Source organism: Ceratotherium simum, chromosome 6 (genome assembly GCF_057802395.1).
Source record: "Ceratotherium simum simum isolate JZ-2026a chromosome 6, ASM5780239v1, whole genome shotgun sequence".
NCBI lineage: Eukaryota > Metazoa > Chordata > Mammalia > Perissodactyla > Rhinocerotidae > Ceratotherium > Ceratotherium simum.
The window spans coordinates 33,212,747-33,232,253 of record NC_141905.1 but is presented as its reverse complement, the minus strand read 5'-3'; the positions used below and the strand labels follow the sequence as shown (position 1 = coordinate 33,232,253).

Sequence of the window (19,507 nt, the reverse complement as noted above, 5' to 3'; positions counted from 1 at the left end):
CAGAAAGAAACCTACCATTTTTACCGAGTCACTCAAAGCTTCCCACTGCTGGAATGGCATCGACACCTGGCTCCTTCGCCAGTGGTCATAGCGGGCTCGACTCTCTTCATTAGTCAGAGTCTCCTTTGCCTTTTGCAGTTTCTGAAAAGTCTCCACTGGAAAACAAATCAAAAGATGAGCACTTCTCTCTTGGAGGAGTTATTTTAAACAATCAAACTGATCTTACTGGAATATGTCTCTGCTACTTACTAGCTATGTGACCTTGGGCCAGTTCACCTCATCAAGCTTTAGTTTCCTCATTTGTAAAGTGTTTCATAAGGACAAGTGAGATCATGTATGTAAAGTACCTTGCTCATAGTTTATTCACTCCCTTTACTGAGCTCCAGTGATGAGCCAGGTGCTGTTCCAGGTGCTGATGACACAGGTGTGAACAATAGACATGATCTATTTAGCAGGATAGACATTTATAAACATTGGAAAAAATTATGATTTTGTCTCCTAGGAAGAAAATTACCTTTTCTAGTGGTAGTTGTAAGGGAGGGCAGTGACCAGGCTAGAGGAACATTGTAAATGAAGACTCCAAGGCAGGAAGGAGCATGTGATTTAGAGAAAGTAGAGGATGCCAATGTGACTGGAGGACACAGGACCAGGGGAAGAACAATGAGGGATGGGGCTGTAGTGTAGACAAGGGCCCAGTCATCCAGGACCTTGGAGGTCATGCTAAGGATTCTAGTCTGTTTTTTGTTGTAAGTAAACAATGGGAAGCTGTTGGGAGGTTTTCAACACAGGAAATAACATGGTAGGTGATTGATAAATTGTAGCTTTGTCACTGATCTATTTGACCAGATGGCATATAACAGAAACCTTTCATGGCCCTATTAGAAACACTTCCAATGTCTCTTCTGCTCCTCACTGAAGTTAAAACTTTCTATGGAGCAGGATACAAGATCAATATATGAAAATCAATTGTGTTTCTACACATTAGCAATGAGCATCTGAAAATGAAGTTAAGGGAACAATTCCATTTATGATAGCATCAAAAAGAATAAAATACTTAATAAAATGTTAACAAAAGTAGTGAAAGACTTATACACCGAAAACTATAAAACATTGTTGAAAGAAATTAAATATCTAAGTAAATGGAAAGACATCCATGTTCATGGATCAGAAGACCTAATATTGCTAAGACAGTAATACTCCCCAAACTGACGTACAGATTCAACATAATCAAAATCCTAGCTGCCTTTTTTTGGAGAAATTGACAAGCTGATCCTAAAATCTATATGCAAACTCAAGGGACCCAGAATAGTCAAAACAATCTTGAAAAATAAGAACACAGTGGGAAGAACTCCAACTTGCCAATTTAAAAGTTTGTACAAAACTACAGTAATGAAAACAGTGTGGTACTGGCATAAGGATAAACATAAATAAAGGGGATATTGAGAGTCCAGAAATAAACCCTCACATTTACAGTCAATTGGTTTGCTACAGGAGTATCGAGACAATTCAACCGGGAAAGAATAGTCTTTTCAACAAATGGTGCTGGGACAACTGGATATCCACATATAAAAGAAGGAAATTGGATCCCTACCTCAGTTTGGCAGTTCCTCAAAATGTTAAACATAGAGTTACCATATGACCCAAGAATTCCAACCCTAAGTATATACTCAAGAGAACTGAAAACATATGTCCACACAAAAACTTGTATATGAATGTTCATAGCAGTATTATTCATACTAGCCAAAAAGTGGAAATAACACAGATGTCCATCAACTGATAAATGGATAAATAAAATGTGGTATATCCATATATTGGCATCATCATTGAGCCACAAAAAGAAATGAAGTATTGATACATGCTACAACATGGATGAGCCTTGAAAACATTATGTTATATGAAAGAAGCCACTCACGAAAGGCCACATATTGTATGATTCCATTTATATGAAATATCCAGAATAGACAAATCCATAAAGACAGCAAGTAGATTCGTGGTTGCCAGGGGCTGAGAAGGGGGAAATGGGAAGCGATTGCTAATGAGTACAGGGTTTCTTTCTTTTTTACGAAAACCTTATGAGGCAGGTATTATTATTATTCCCATTTTATGGAATCTAGGCTGAAGGAGGTTAGTGTAACTTGCCCCAAGTCCCAGAGCTTCAAGTGATGGAGCCATGATTCTAACCAAGCCTGCCAGGTTTCCCAGCTGGTGCTCTCCACTTGACTGCCTTCCTGCCCCTGCCATTTTCCTGCAATGCATGTTGCTCTCTAATCCCCACATTCTCCTCCACCTCCAGAGATAATAAAAGCTTCATCATTCATCAATGAGATCCAGGTTGTGCCCTTGAGAAGCTCAGAGTCTAGTAAGGAAGCAAACATATAAACAAATCATTTCAACACAATGTGATACATAGAAATATAGAGGCAAGACTGGTTCTGCTTGGGGAGTCAGGAAATATTTCATTCATTTTCTATACACTTGGAGTCATCCTTGACTCTTCTCTTTCTCTCACATCTCACTTCTAATCCATTAGCCTGTTGGCTCTACCTTTAAAATATACCTAAGATCTGACCTCTCGTCTTCCCCTCCACCACCACTGCTCTGGTCCAAGCCACCATCCTCTCTTGCCTGGATTATGAAGGTAGCTTCTTAACTGATCTTCCTGTCTTTGCCTCAGTCTATTTTCTGCACAGCAGTCAGAGTGATCTTTGGAAAAATAAGTCACATAACATCACTCCTTTGCTCAAAATAACTTGCAATGACTTCCCATTTCTCTTAAAATTGAAAATTCTCACCATGGCTAGTAGGCCTGACATGCTCTGCCTGCCCTCTACCCCTCTTTCCTTCTCTGACCTCATTTCCTTCTACTTTCCCCATCTCCCCTTGCTACAGCCATAGTAGCTTCCCTGATGTTCCTTGAGTACACCAAGCACATGCCAGCCCCAGGACCTTGGCACTTGCTGTCCTTTCTACCAAGAACACTTTTACCCCAGGCACTCACATGGCTTACTCCCTTCAGATGTCAGCTCAGATGCCATCTTGTTGATGAGGTCTTCTCTCACCATGCTATATGAAATGGCTGCCCACCCAATCGGCCCCATTCCTTTATCTCCCTTGCCCAAATTACTTTTCTTCGTAGTACTTATCCCCTGATAGTACATAGTTATTTGTTTATGATCTGCCTCCTCTACCAGAATACAAACTCCATGAGGGCAGAGACATTATTTCGTTCTCTGCTGCATCCCTTGCACTGGAGCAGTGTAGCAGGGGCTCAAAAAGTATTGTTGAATGAATGAATGAGTGAATGCTTCCTCCTTCGAGTGTGAATATAAAGATATTCTTATAGTGCTGTTCCCTGAGCTCCAGGCATCAAAGAAATGACACCTACCCTTAAAACATTTTGTGAATTAGAAACATTTTAATAGCATCATTGGGAAAAATAATTAAAATTACCCTGATAGTGCTTAAAAATATCTCAGAGGAAGTAGTCAAGATCCTTTGAAAGAGAAGGCGTTAGGGCAAATGTGAAGTCAATACTGATGGTACCTCCATACAATTGTGAAAATACTGAAATACCTCTGTACCCCAGTTGGTAAAGAGTTGCTGTTCCTGAGCCTGCATCCCCCAAATACCACCACTTCAAGTGTTCCCCTCGCAACCAGAGACACTGCCCACTACAGCAGGGCACCTCCAGGACCCTGCTCCAAAGCTAGACAGCACAGCTACCCAACAGGCCATTAACTATTTAATATCACTGCTGGAGGTTGTAGCAATTAATGGGTTAAAGGGAAGACCCTAAAGATGTGGCTATTGAAAGATACAGGAAAACAAACAAGTAAAAAGCATCTTGCCATAGCAGCTCACTCCAGTGAGCAATCCTTCCTATTGCTGACGACAATGTAAATGTCCTGCTGTATAAATGAGATGTCACTTTTTCCAACAGGAATAAAAATCTCATTAAATTATCACCATGGATGCACATGCCAGTTACTACTAGAGCAGTAGTTGTAAAGATTTACATATTCATCTATGAGTCACCTTCTCTTTGCAAATTACTGTTGGCCTACTTTCCAGAGTTTCCAGAATGAAAGAAGCCTGCTTGGAATTATTCTGATGTCAATCCCTTAACAACAACTGATAAGCAGAAAGCAAAAGAGACCTTCTCTTTCCTGTGAGGTGTTTTTTCCCTTGTTCCATCTTCATCACATTTAATAAAAATGAATTGAGGTTTATATTTGTCCTTTAATACATCATCTAATCAAATGAATCACACAAGATAAACATTTACCAGTTGTGGGAAGAGAGACCTCATTTTATAGGCATATACGAGCAAATGATGCTGGAACCCTCGAGAGATATTCTGATTTAACTTCTACGTCTACTTTGAAAATACAGAGGTTCTTTTAAATTTATATTTCACAATAGATTTTGTATTACTATACCACATTCTAAATGTAGACCACTTACACGATTCCTTGAGAAATAACAAATAATATGAAGTCAGAACCTGCTTTGAAAAAACTCCGGAGGAAAATACACCAACTGTTAACGCTGCTAGTGTTAACGGTTCACTGGCAGGGAACAATAAGAGCAGATCTTCATTTTCAACAATATTTATTACTGTACATTGTTTTTCTTCTAAGGGAAAAAAGCAATGAAGAGTTTTCAAAGTAGGAAAACACTGAGACATGGAAAGATATCAGTTAGCAAGGGACAAAGAGCTCCCCTTCTTCAGATACCCAAATGTCTTTGAAGCCTGAAAATCAATAACAAAAATACCATTTCACAGGTCCTTAATTTAGTCTGAAACTCCTTTCTTTAGGGTCAAAGAGAAATTAATAAAGCATTGGCCTGAAACATTACTGCTCTGCACACACACACGGGTCTAGCATGAGCACCGGCCAGGAACTGTCGGGCTCAGTGACACAACTTCTAAAGCACAACCAATCCTACCTACATCACCCACACCTGGAGAAGAGAAAGGATTTCTAAAAGCCTTAGATTTAGAATTTAAAAAAAAAAAAATGAAAGCAAAATAAGAGCTAATGGTTACTTATAAAAAAGAAAACTATTGTATTTTGTTAAATTTTTATCTTGGAATGCTGCATAAAAACAAGAAAAGAAAGTCCACTGAATCATACTTGTCAACATTCATTGAGCCTTTCCTGCATGCAGGACATCTCATTTAATCTTCATAACAGTAGCATGAAGTAATATACTATATGGTCTGTAAATGTATATTACTCAGAGGTAATATACATTTTACCTATGAGAATGCTGAGGCTCAGAAAGGTTGCCCAAGGTCAGCTAGCTCGAAACTGGAAGCTAGGAGCAATCCAGACAGACAAGCCTGTGTTCACATCTACTACTCCATTATGCTAACAAATCAGTAATTTCAATGGCAGTGGTTGAGACCACATTTAGTGGACCAAAAAGGCATATATACAAGCTTAATTTCTCCTACCTGCAGTTGCTCTACAGGCTAGCCTTTCACCTTAATGAAATACTTTTCGAAATCTGTCCAATGTATCCTGGATTTCCATCAAGCTAATATTCAGCACCTGGGTGAATTTTTGTTTAGCATTTTAAAATGTTTTTAGCAGTAACCTTAATCCTTCTCCAAGTGTGTAAAGAACCACTTACATTTTCAGAAAGTCTTTTTAATCCAAATTGAGTATAGGGATGCTTAAACATATTTGAAAACAATTTCTACTCGAAGGTTGAATCATCTATCAACTGCAAGCTTAACAAGGGAAGATATTGATGTCTGTGTACCTTTTCATTTTCAACAACATTTACACAGTCCAGTGTTTCTCTGAACAAGAAGCCTTGAGGTAGCTTGAGGTAGCCTGTACATGAAAAGTCCTGTCACTATGACAACTAGAAATGGCAATGATTGCACAGTGATTCATCATGTGTCCCAAATAGAAATTGTTTGCCAGGGACAGAGAAACAACTCAAAGCCATGCAACACTGGAAAAGAACCCAGTTAAAGAATAACCTGGGGTGGTAGTTGTTTTCAAGTTTTTATTAAATTTTTATACTTTTATGTTAGGACATCTATCTTAATATTACCTACAGTTCAGAGAGGCAATTAATATGTCTCCCAAAGAAATGTTCATGAAATCATTCATTCACTCATTCAAGAAATTATTTGCACAAAGTAGATGTCCTCTGAGGCAGGTGCTGTGCTAGTGGGGGGCATACCACTGTGAACAAGATGAGCAGGAGGCCTGCCTCCCTGAAGCTTCCAGTATGATGAATCAGCAAACAGGCAACAAGGAGACGTTGTGATACACAGTTTGCTGCCTGACTACAGGGTGCTCTGGGTAGCTGTGGCACACAGGACTTCCGGGAGGAAGTGATGGCTAAGTGAGATCTGACGCAGGAGCATGACCTAACCAATAAAGCGGGGCAGGGAGGTGTGCAGGCCCTGGGGATGTTCCAGGCAGAAGAAGCAGCAGGCATAAAGGTCTGGAGAGTAGAAAACAGGGCACATTAAGGAGCCAAGGTAGTTCTGAACAGCTGAAACATGCGGTTGTATGTGTGGTGGTGGAGAGAAAATGAAGAAGGAGATCTGATAAGTAGGGGGAGCACAAGATAAAGGGGCTTGTACCTAAAGGCCCAGGAATGACAAAGAATGAACTATTGCTACACATACAATATGGGTAAATATCACCGACAAAATGTAAAGCAAAAGAAGCCACACACAAAAGAGTACATACTGTAAGATTCCACTTATAAGAAATTCAAAACTAATCAATGATGACACAGATCCAAAAATGGGAGAGGGTGCTGACTTTGAACAGGACATGAAAAGGGAGTTCTGGGGTGCTAGAAATGTTCTACATCTGCCTCTGGGCAGGGGTTAAACTGGTTATACACAGGCACAAATTTATCAAGTTTACACTTATTATTTGTTCATGTTGCCCTAAACAAGTTATGTCTCAATAAAAAGGGGAAAAATCAAATGAGCAAAAGTAATAGTTAAGTATCTAACAAAAGATGACTTCATATATTGGAAAATGATCTGTTTATACAAATCAACAGGATCAATGATTTCTAGAGAAAATTAATAAAGAGCTTTAAGATAAGGGAAAAAATTTTTTTTTTTTTTTTTTTTGTGAGGAGATCAGCGCTGTGCTAACATCCGCCAATCCTCCTCTTTTTTTGCTGAGGAAGACAGCCCTGGGCTAACATCTGTGCCCATCTTCCTCCACTTTATATGGGACGCCGCCACAGCATGGCTTGCCAAGCAGTGCGTCGGTGCGCGCCCGGGATCCGAACCAGCGAACCCCGGGCCGCCGCAGCGGAGCGCGCGCACTTAACCGCTTGCGCCACCGGGCCGGCCCCAAGGGAAAAAAATTTTTAATGAAGAGGAGTTTGGGTTTTATCATTTGTGCAATGTAGAGCTATAGATAGGCCTTAATCATTATATTTTCCTCATAGAAAAATCATATATACTATATATGATATAGCTATAGTATACACATATATAGCTATATATATTATATATATATATATACACTATATATGATGTAGCTATAGTATACACATATAGCTATAGTATACACATATAGTAAAGATAATCATCAAATTTCAGATAGTGTTACCTACGTGGAGGCTAAAATCAGGGTAGGAATACACAAGAAACTTCAACTGCATTGGTAAAGTTTTAAGCTGGGTGGTACATACATGAGCATTCATTATAGTATTCTTATACCTTTTTATACATAATCTTTTATTTATTTCCATAATTAAAAAGAAAGACCACTATCTGCAGTGTGAAGCAATTAAAGGAGTGCTGTAGGGATCTAGGCATGAAACGATGGTGGCTTACCTACTGTAGTGGCTGTGGTGATGGTAGGAAGAGGACCTACAGGAGAGAGATGTGGAAGGTAAATCGCCAGCATTTGGTAATCAATCAGATGTAGACGTGAAAGAGAGGAGGGACACAAGGTTTCTGCTTGACAAATTGCGTGGATAGTGGTGCCATTTAGTGATACGGGGAAACACAGAAAAATTAGTGAGATTTTTGAGTGGGTGAGAGGAGATGCCCAGTTTTTGACAAGATGACTTTGAAATGTCTCCAAATGGAGACTTCCAAAAAGCAATTGAAACTACAGTCTGAAGATGAGGAATGAAAACTGAGTTAAGAATAGACTTGGGAGCCATCAACAAAGAGCTGATGATTGAAGCCACAGACTTGGACAAGAGTCCAGAGAGAAAGTGGGGAGTAAGATGAGAAGAGAGTTTAGGGGGGAAGATTAGGGCAGCAGAGGAGTCACAAAGGAAACAGAAAGAGTAGCCCAAAAGGTTGGAGGGAAAGCATGAGTGTATACCTTCATAGCTAAGAGAAAAGAGTGTTTCAAGAAGGAGCTTGGTCAATAGTGTCAAATTCTGATGCAAGCTCAGGGAAGATAAGGACTAAAAAGTAACGATTGGATTTGGCAGCCAGGAAGTCCTTGGTCTCTATTACAAGAGCCATTTCCGAGAAAGGTGAGGAGGAAGTCGGCCTGGGATAAATTGAAAACTGAGTGAAAGGAAAGTAGAGATATCAACCTCGGACTTCTTTTTCAGGAAGTTTGGCCCTAAGGAAAGTGATAGGGAAGGAGCAGGAGGGAGACAGGTTCAGGAAGGATAATTTATTTGTTTGTATTTTTTCAAGCTGAGATACACATAAGCAATTATGTCTAAATTTATGACAATGGGATTTAAATTATGATAAAGAAAAAAGTATGAATATATTATATACGAACATATTCAGGTCCCTGAAATGAAGAAAACACAGCAAGGTTCTCATCAAGACAAAACTACCGGGTTACAAACAACCTTAAGTCATGTTAACACTCAAGAACTGATGAAATAAAGCATAAACTGGACAAATTTCAAACCATGAAGCAACACATAATAGCAGAAAGAAAAATACATATTAAAAACTAGTATAAGAGAAAAGACCCTACACAGTTCCCTCCTACCATTCAATAGTGCAAAAACATTCTTTAACATTGAATGAAAGAATACATTTAAGTATAACAGATAAAAGAATATTCAGTTACTATTCAATGGCTTTTTAGTTCTGTACACTATTCATTTTCATAAGAAATAGCCATTATTAAATACTTACCAGCTTTGGAGTTTTCAGGATGCTTGTCGGGGTGATATTCCAGGGCTCTGACCTTAAATTCTGCCAGGATTTGTTCAACCTAAAACAAAAATCAGTGTTTAAAATAAGGAGTCCTTAGGCCGGCCCTGTGGCTTAGCGGTTAAGCGCGTGCGCTCCGCTACTGGTGGCCCGGGGTTCGGATCCTGGGCGCGCACCAACGCACCGCTTCTCTGGCCATGCTGAGGCCATGTCCCACATACAGCAACTAGAAGTATGTGCACCTATGACATACAACTATCTACTGGGGCTTTGGGGGAAAAAAAGGAGGAGGATTGGCAATAGATGTTAGCTCAGAGCCGGTCTTCCTCAGCAAAAAGAGGAGGATTAGCACGGATGTTAGCTCAGGTCTGATGTTCCTCACAATAAAATAAAATAAAATAAAATAAAATGAGTCCAGTTTAAATGGCATCAAGGAAGAAATTGGACATCAGTCCTTCCCAAAACAGCCATGATCAACCTAACATTTTATTTTGATCCTTATATTTGTATTTTGACTTTTCACTCTAAGAAATAATTTTCTCAGTAACGAAATTCAGAAAGCATCTAATAAAAGCTCCTATTCAAATAGTGACGTTTGTGATGACAATTTACCTTGCCACTGTATTTAGATGATGGCCCAAGACACCTATGAGCTCAATATATTTAAATGTCAAAAATGGTCAGATAGGTTTATCCTTAGAATATATAAAAGATATGTTCACACATCTGAGTTCTTCAAAAGATGCTTAGCCACCATTTATTATTCAAGGATGACTGTCCAGTTATAAATTAATCCATTATAAAGTTCCTTCTTCCTGCCTTTTGGTCCTTTTCTTTTTTATTAAGAATTTCACAATTTAAAAAAAGAACATAATTCAAACCTGATCATTTTGTTACCAATTAACAGCTTGGTTAAAGATTTTGATTGAGAAAACAGAAACTTCAGCCCAAACTAAAATGAAATGTGAGAGCCATCTATGATTTGATTTGATTTCACTCACCTTCCTAATCCTTATTATCATGAATTATCAAGACTTGGCTTTATTCATCATAATCACAATGACAGCAGCAGGAGACAACAGTGGTTATGTGGCTCTGGAATCTGCTTTGTTTTAAATCCCAGTTCTGCCCTGAGACTTTAGGAAAGTTATATAACTTCCATGTGCCTAGGTTTCCTCATTTTTACATTACATGAATAATATAAGTAGAGCACTTAACACAAAGCCTGATCACAGTAAAAACTCAATAATAGTAGCTATTATTAAACGTCAGTGGTTAAGTAACTTGTCTCAAGTCATTTAGCTAGTTATTTTGAAAGGTAAGTTTTTTGTTAACTAAGCAGTTGAACTTCAAATCCAATCATCTTAACCACTATTTTATATGGCCAAATTCTTCAGGCTTAGGGACCTGTTATTAAGTTTCATATTTACTACCTACTAATTAATGAAAGCAAATTATGTCTTGTTTGAGAAATGAATTCTCTCTTTTTTTTTTTTGTGAGGGAGATCAGCCCTGAGCTAACATCTGTGCTAATCCTCCTCTTTTTGCTGAGGAAGACCGGCTCTGAGCTAACATCTATTGCCAATCCTCCTCCTTTTTTTCCCCCAAAGCCCCAGTAGATAGCTGTATGTCATAGTTGCACATCCTTCTAGTTGCTGTATGTGGGACCCGGCCTCAGCACGGCCGGAGAAGCGGTGCGTCGGTGCGCGCCCAGGATCCGAACCTGGGCCGCCAGTAGCGGAGCGCGTGCACTTAACCGCTAAGCCACCAGGCCGGCCCAAGAAATGAATTCTCAAGCAGCTCAGTTCAATATTGTCATAAGATTCAGGGGAGAAACATTTTTATCAGCTCCACATTAATCAATTCGCATAGAAAATTTCTTCACTTTTACAATCAAAGTCAGGCTGTATTAGATATGCATATGTACAAAGCCCAGACTAATAATTCTGTTCTTTTCCTTGTTAAGCATCTACTGAGGACCCCTTGATAGAACAGGAAGAGACAGACTTGCTGTTAAGAACTGTTAATTCATTGTGCTTCCTCTTCCTGGGTGCTCCCTATAGCCATCAGTCACCATAACCTGCTTGTATAACACAGAAAACTGAAGATGATTTACTTTTGAATTTTAAAATATTAAATATTCTACAGAGCCTAGTAGGAAGCATTTTTCAGTTAACAAGTAATTTATGAATACTTACAAACTCTCTTTGAAAACATTTCTATCAATACAAAGTAAAAAGTAAAAGCCCCTTTACCCACCTTTCCCCAAGATAACAGGTTACGTCCTACAAGATAAATTTTTTACACATTTACATACATATTTATGTATCTATCTTGGGGCGTTAATAACATAAATAGATAAAATTATACATATCTATCAAAGGTAGAAAATTTGGGGTTTTATTGTTATGGTTGTTGTTTTATTTTTTAACTCCTATCCTATTAGGAAACATTCTGTTATTAGCCCATGGAAGCAAACGTGTCAAAATGGTTAATTCTCAGTAGTGCTAACGTGTGTGATTGGTAGTTTCTTCTTTATATTTTCTGTATTTTGCCAATTCTATATTTTAAAAAATTAACAATAGTCCATAGCTGTCTTTCATTACTTTTCATAGTTTTACTGTCACAAAGTTTATCACTTTGTGGAACTGGTTCTGGGTAAACTAACTGGTAAAGTGGGTTAGTTTGCCTTGAGCACGTTCTGTTTATCTCCTGGTATCCACACCCCAGTGCCCAGTGCCAAGTGCAGCCCTCCGGCAAGCGAGGCCCTCCGTGTCAAGGTCACTGACTCCTGCCTTCCCGAACCAATGTCCAAGGTCTAGAAAACTGCCTATCCTGTTGGTCAATAAACATACAAAAAAGGCCAATTTTACTCATAATCAAATATACCAAAACATCCAAGGGATAATAATGACCAGTGTCATTGAGGGTGCAAAGAAATGAACATTGTCGTGCTCTCCTGGTGAGGGTGTAAATAGGTGCAAATTTTCTGGTAAGCAATGAAAATATATATATATATATATGAAAAGCCTTTAATTTTTTTCATAATCTTTGATCCAACCATTCCAATTCTAGGAATTTGTCTAAGGAGATAATCAGAAGTGGGAATTTAGTTATAAGAAGGTTCAAATGAATAAAATGTTATAAATTTTAAACTAAAACCTGTGTATCCAGAAAAAAGACATTTGTTAAAGTTAATTGTAATATAGCTATAGGCTGGGATATTTTGCAGTCCTTAAAAAACTCGTCTTGTAGTAGAAGACTTTTAATAATCTGAAAAATTTTATGTAATGTATTTCTAAAAGAAAAAGTAAGCTACAAAGCATCATGTGCAGTATAAATCCATAATGTTTTACCTCGAAAGAGATTATGTAACATATGTGTGTGTGTGTGTGTGTGTGTGTGTGTGTGTATAAATATATATATTAATGATGATAATAATAATAATAGCTAAGATTTATTGAGACTATGTGCCAGGCACTGTTCTAAGCACTTTATATATAGCATCTCATTTAATTCCCACAACTCTATGAGATGGGTACTATTATTATTCCCATTTTGCAAATTAGGAAACCAAGACACAGAAAAGTTAAGTAATTTTCCCAAGGTCGCACAACTAGTAAGTTGCAGAGCCTAGATTTGAACTCAGACAGTCTGACTCCAAACATACATAAAAATACACATGTAAATATATACACATATATGCATGTACTTATTTATATAATATAGATACAGCATATATGCACACATAATTGGCATGCAAATGTCATACTCCCAAATATTAAGCATTTGGGTTAATGTTTTTCTTTGTCCTTTCTTCATACTCCACATTTTCTTATCAAACATATATTAATTTTAGAAATTAAATTTTAAAACTTAAAAACTGATCTTATCCATATCCTATTAGTATAATATTTTGATCTGTGCCAGGAAATACTCTATTGTGCAATAGGGACTAATCTGATTCCCACTTGGATGGATCTCCTCTAGCTTTCCCTGGCCACACAAATGCCCTCTGTCTCTCCCTCCATGCATCTAAATTTTGACTGAGTAAGATCATTTCAAGCTCCATCTCTTCTCTGAAGTCTTTTCAGATATTCTTTCTTTAATTCCTGTTGCACTTATAGATAGTACCATATAGCATAGTACTTATTTGTTCGCAAATTGCTTTCTGTGTAGTATTAGTTTTGGCTCCTTGACCGAATGCCAAGTTCCTTATACACTCGTACCACGTCTCACCTTTTTGTTTTGCTTTGTTTAGTTTTCCCCCCTCACATCTAGTACTGGCCCTACTCCAAGGGTTGAACAAATACTTGATTACAGATTGACAGATATTCTTCAAAAAACATGACTAGTGTAATAGGAGCTTTCTGAAAATTGTGATTTATTCATTAAAAGAATGAACTGATTCCAGGGATGGAAATTTATATGCTGCAGAAAAGAGAATACTCATTTTAATAAGTGGATTAATTAGTATCCATCATATTCACATTAATTAATTTGAAACTAAATTTTTCCCACAAAACTCCAGATATTAGAACTATCCTTGAAATAAATGCCATGAGAGATCATCCTACATCATTCTAATCAAATGATAATTAATTAAAGCATGAGCTATAGAAACAAAATATATAGTGGTAGCATTGGCTTATAATCCATAAAATACAATAACTATTAATCCATAGTGACAAAAATAGCTGAATAAATAAATAAATGTGAGAGAAGGAATAGCTTTTCTTTACAGAAGAATTCCCAGTAATTAATGTAAAATGAATGAGGAAAATAGAAAGTCACCACGAGGCAAACACCATAGTAGTAACTGTTACAGGCAAGATCCACCAGAGGATGCTAAAATCGGTGGGTGAAAGTTTGAGGAGAAACACTATATAGTCTCAAAAAATCTTCACCAAGATGTTTGTTAATTACAAAAGGGAAACTAGTGGGGCTGGCCCCGTGGCTTAGTGGTTAAGTGCGCACGCTCCGCTACTGGCGGCCTGGGTTCAGATCCCAGGCGCACACCAACGCACTGCTTCTCCGGTTGTGCTGAGGCCGGATCCCACATACAGCAACTAGAAGGATGTGCAACTATGACATACAACTATCTACTGGGCCTTTGGGGGAAAAAAAAAAAGGGAGGAGGATTGGCAATAGATGTTGGCTCAGAACCGGTCTTCCTCAGCAAAAAGAGGAGGATTAGCATGGATGTTAGCTCAGGGCTGATCTTCCTCACAAAAATAATTAATTAATTAATTAATTAATTTAAAAAGGGAAACTAGTAACCCTACAGTGGAAAAACCTGGCAGGAGGACCCTGACAGATGCCACCTTAACCGAGTGACCAAGGTCAATAAGACATATCAACATCATGTACCCCTGATACGATACACTGATAAGGGCACAACATCACTTCTGCGGTGTTCTTTCCAAAAACTCATAGCCTCAATTTAATCATGAGAAAACATCAGACAAACCAAAATTGAGGGACATTCTACAAAATAACTGACCATTGCCCTTCCAGGTGTCCAGGTCGTGAAAGACAAGGAAGTATGAGAAACTGTCATTTTGGAGGAAAGGAACAGAACAGGACAACTAAGTTTAATAAAGGATCCTGGCTTGGCTCTTGGAAAAGAAACAGGACATTAGCAGAAAATTTGATGAAATTAGAATGAGACCTATCCTTTAGATCAAGGTCGACTAACTCTGGCCCTCCATCTGTTTTTTAAATAAAGTTTTATTGGAAGACAGCCATGGTCATTTATTTACATACTATCCATGGATAGTATCTCACAATGGCAGAGTTGAGTAGTTGTGACAGAGACCATAAGTCCTGCAAAGTCTAAAATATTTGCTGTCTCAGGGCCAACACCAGGGTGAGGTAAGCAGGATGCCTAGGTTTAAGGAGGTACGCCCTCTCTTAGGTTTCTGCTCCTGCAGAACTCTGAGCATTAGCACCTTGTTACGTTTTGTGTCCTAAGCACCCTGCTTGCCTCACCCTAGTCCTGACCCTGTCCTGATCTGGTCCTTTACAAAAAATGCTTGCTGGAGCCTGATTGAGTGAATACTATTGTACCGACGTTAATTTTCTGATTTTGATTAATTTTACTACCGTTAGAAACAATGTTAACATTAAGGGAAACCGAGTGAAGTGTATACAGGAACTCTCTGCATTATTTTTGCAACTTTTCTGTAAGTCAAAAATTATTCCAATAGGTGGAGCACAGAGGATTTTTAGAGCAATGAAACTATTCTGTATGATACTATTATGGTGGATAAATGTCATTGTACATTTGTCCAAACCCATAGAATGTACAAACCCAAGAGTAAAGCATAATGTAAACTATAGACTTTGGGTGATTATGATGTGTCAACGTAGGTTCATCAGTTGTAACAAGTATACCATTCTGGTGGGGATGATGATAATGGGGGAGGCTATGCATGAGTGGGGGGAGGAGGTATATGGGAAATCTCTGTACCTTCTGCTCAATTTTGCCATGAACGTAAAACTGCCCTAAAAAGTCTGTCAAAAAATCATTTCAAAATAGAACATTTAAAAAAATAATGTGAATTATAGGATAGCATAAATTTACAAAGTTCCAAGAGCACAGTATTGCTGTGAGGCCAAAACAACACCTACAACCACCACAACAACTTACTATGTGCTAGGCACTATTCTAAGTACTTTATATATCATGTCTCATTTAATCCCCACAACAACTCTATGAGGTGGGTACTATTATTATCCCCATTTGCAGATTAGAAAACCAAGACATATATTATTCACTATAGCCAAGACATGGAAGCAACCCAAGTGTCCCTCGACTGATGATTGAATAAAGAAGATGTGGTATATATATATATACCATGGAATACTACTCAGCCATAAAGAAAGACAAAATCGTCCCATTTGCAACAACATGGATGGACCTGGAGGATATTATGTTAAGTGAAATAAGCCAGAAAGAGAAAGACAAACAGGGCATGATTTCACTCATATGTGGAAGATAAACCAACACATGCACAGATAGAACTGTTTGGTGGTTACCAGGGGCTAGGGTGGTGGGGGGTGGGCACAAGGGATGGAAGGATGCACTTATATGGTGACTGATAAACAATAATGTACAACAAAAATTTCACAATTAAAAAAAAAAAGAAAACCGAGGCATAGAAAAGTTAAGTAATTTTCCCAAATCACACAGCTAGTAATGGTAAAATTTAAACCCAGGTGGTCTGAAATCAATAAGAAGAGAACTAGAAAAAAAAATAGGTGTTTCCATTTATCGAGTTTATGATCAATTTTCAAGTCTATGAAATCTTGACATCAGGAAGTCTTATATTACTGCTGAAATGGTGAGCAAATATGAAAATATCAAATAAGATCTACCACAGAGAAGATGCCTTACACCACTAGTGTAAGAAGATTTGATAGCATGTCCTTTGTGTAAAATCCCATATAGGGAGAGGAAAGTGACTGACTTGGAATGAAACTTTGGTAAATGTATTTGAAATGGGGGGCATGTTGTTTTCTACTCAACAGCATGGAAATCCTCCCATGGTCTATATATGTTATGTAATTCATTTCCAACACAAGCTTTAAATTGTAAGAACTGTATACTAAAAAGAATTATGTGTGTCTCAACTCAGTTGTTACAACTAGAATGAAAATATCAAGTTGCTTTGAAATTATAACTGCTAAATTGCTTTTGAGTATGAACAATTATGGTCAACTTTAGAGCAAATCAAGCGAATATTTGAAGTAAAGGAAATCCATCCAGTATAAATCAAGTAAAGGAAATGTTACACTAAAAACTCAAAAAATGGCATTAAAATATTTTTAAATGAGAAGGATACACATAAAAAGAAGAGGGCAACGACATCTATAAAAAGAATTGACAAAATTGTGACAGGTCATTTCATTTTAAATAAATGATTGTTATCTACACATGCTATGCCATGGACAGAATCAGTACAATACATCCAGAAAAAGGAATGTCAAGACAATGCTTTTATTCTTTTAATATATGCCACAGTATATACAAAGTATGATTATAACTGATAACCACGAAATGAAACCATTATAAACATTATAAATAAACATTTTTTTTAGTCTATTCAAAATTAATCCTCCTTTGTAGACTGAAAAGACAGCAACAACTACAAAGGACTGACTAAACGGGTCCAGAGATTTATTATGGGCATATAAAAATGTTTACTTTATAACCTAGCATGACAACATTTTTTAAAAATCTAAATTGTGAAACTTATCAAGCTAAATAATGTTCCTTTGATTTTAAATAGTTCCTTCAAAAATTATTTGGCAATAGTGTAATCCAAAGTGTGAATAACACATATGGTGAAAATGGTAATAAGCTTTCTAAATTGCTACAGCAAATCACCACCAAAGTAAACAAGAGTAACATATTATCCCTAAGGAGAAATATGCAACTAAAGGAGCATTATAACTTGTGTGTGTGTAACTACCAGGTACCTAAGACAACTTCTTCAGCGTGATGAAGTTAGAGATTTTAATCCTTTGTGTCCAGTATCATATTCTATTCTCCAAACAAAACTAAGTACATTTTATTACTAAACTTCAGTCTTATGAAACAAAGATAAATAGAAAAATATTTTACTTTAAAATATTTTAATATTAATAGTTATATTTTAGGAATAAAATAAATATTTTAATAATTATTATATAAAATATAAAATAATATGAATATATTTAATAATGTAATTGAAATATATTTCATATTGATCTCAACAGTTTAAAATATTGAAAAACTGGAAATAAATGAAATATTTAACAATAAGAAAATAATCAATTGCAGTACAACAATAAAATGAAATTTGCAATTATTAAAATATGTATGAAGAGTGTTTAATAGCATGGAGAAATCCTTGTTATAATGTTAGTGGGTAAGCAGGAATCAACTATATATATAATATCCTCCAAAACATGTCTTTAAAAAGTATATATAGGAAAAAGACTGGAGATTAATATACCAAACATTAATAGTGTTACCCTTGGGAGGTAGAATTACAAACGAGTTTTCCATAATTTAAAAAACTTTTACAACCTTTATAATTGTCTATGGGGACCTTTAAAAACATTATTCCATTATGGATCAAGTAAACTACAGAGTATTCACACATTTTGTTTCAGAAGCCACCCTTTTTTAAGAAGTAATTTCTCTCACACAATTTGACATATTAACATAAAAGGATGTTCCTTGGTTTATATAATTTAACTGCTCACATAAAATTACATATTTTAATAAAATATTTTAAAATCACTAATTACTAGAAAATTACACTTCATCTCAATTATAGTGTAAATTACCATGATAAAGATATAGTTTATGTATACTATGAAACACTGCCAACAGCAATTACAATAAAATTTCAAATATGTATTTTTAGTATATTTGAAATAGAGTCTATGATGATGTGCCAGAATACACATATTCAATCAGAAGTGTCCATAAAATTGCAATAGGACACTATTCAAGTAAAGACCCAACACACATTTAAATCCTTAACTTTCCCTGAGCAAAAAATGCTTTCAAGTAATACAAGATTAGATTTTTGGGCAATGTGACTAAAAATTCAAAGCTAAAACCTTAAATACAAACTTGAAATATTGTTGTGAAAAAGAACAGCACTATCACTGTCTTACCGAAGACAGTTCATCACATCCCAGGAGCGTGTAGTAATCTTCAGTGTCTTCTGACCTGTAATTCAGTATTGCGTCCATTGAGATTACTAACTCAGCTTTTCTTCCCTCTGAAACAAGAGGCACAGTGAGCCGTGAATTAACAGGAAAAGCCTTTTTAAAACTGGTTTACAGCGGCACGTTCCAAACGGCAGTAACCAGATTTAAGGCTGGTTATAGTCAATACACCAGATGTCATCCTAGACCTTTGAATACTCCACCTTTCATTGGCTGTCGGCAGCAGAGAAAAGAAAGACCACGTGCCTCGCTGCTGCAGTGCCGCCTGGGATCTGTAGTCTGAGTTTATTAAGTGATGCAGATGAACCATTCATCTTATGGGTTAACAAAGACTGTCCATTCTTACATGCTCTCCAAATTAGCCATCTCTCCATTTCCTCCATATCTTTATCTTTTTCCTTTTTTTTTTAAAGAGATAGAAGAAAATTTGAAGCAATATGGTAAAATCTCAGGATTTGTTAAATATGAATAGCAGGTGCTTTTCTGATGTTTCATAATTTTTTAAATAGTTTAAAAGTTGAAGGAAATAGACTAGGAGAGCAGATTCATAAATCTGATAATTTACTCATTCAACAAATATTTATTCAGGACCTTATTTTGTGACCAGCACAACTGTAGAAAAAGGCTTGGTAAACT

The 19,507-nt window shown here is 36.9% G+C and overlaps 1 protein-coding gene across 2 annotated transcripts in view; it reads right to left on the bottom strand.

Annotated features, from left to right (window-relative positions):
- DNAJC12 (DnaJ heat shock protein family (Hsp40) member C12) overlaps positions 1–19,082 on the bottom strand; it is a 32,362-nt gene extending 13,280 nt beyond the window's left edge. The window contains exons 1-4 of one of the 2 annotated variants that reach the window (XM_087432952.1): positions 18,818–19,082; positions 9,125–9,203; positions 7,838–7,873; positions 16–155 (exon numbers count right to left, since the gene is read on the bottom strand). In XM_087432952.1, the coding sequence (XP_087289078.1) occupies positions 16–155; positions 7,838–7,873; positions 9,125–9,203; positions 18,818–18,895 (333 nt within the window). In that variant the 5' untranslated portion in view covers positions 18,896–19,082. The remainder of the gene's footprint in view (positions 1–15; positions 156–7,837; positions 7,874–9,124; positions 9,204–18,817) is intronic. The other variant, XM_004427078.3, reaches the window with a different exon arrangement.
- Between the last annotated feature and the right edge of the window lie 425 nt (positions 19,083–19,507).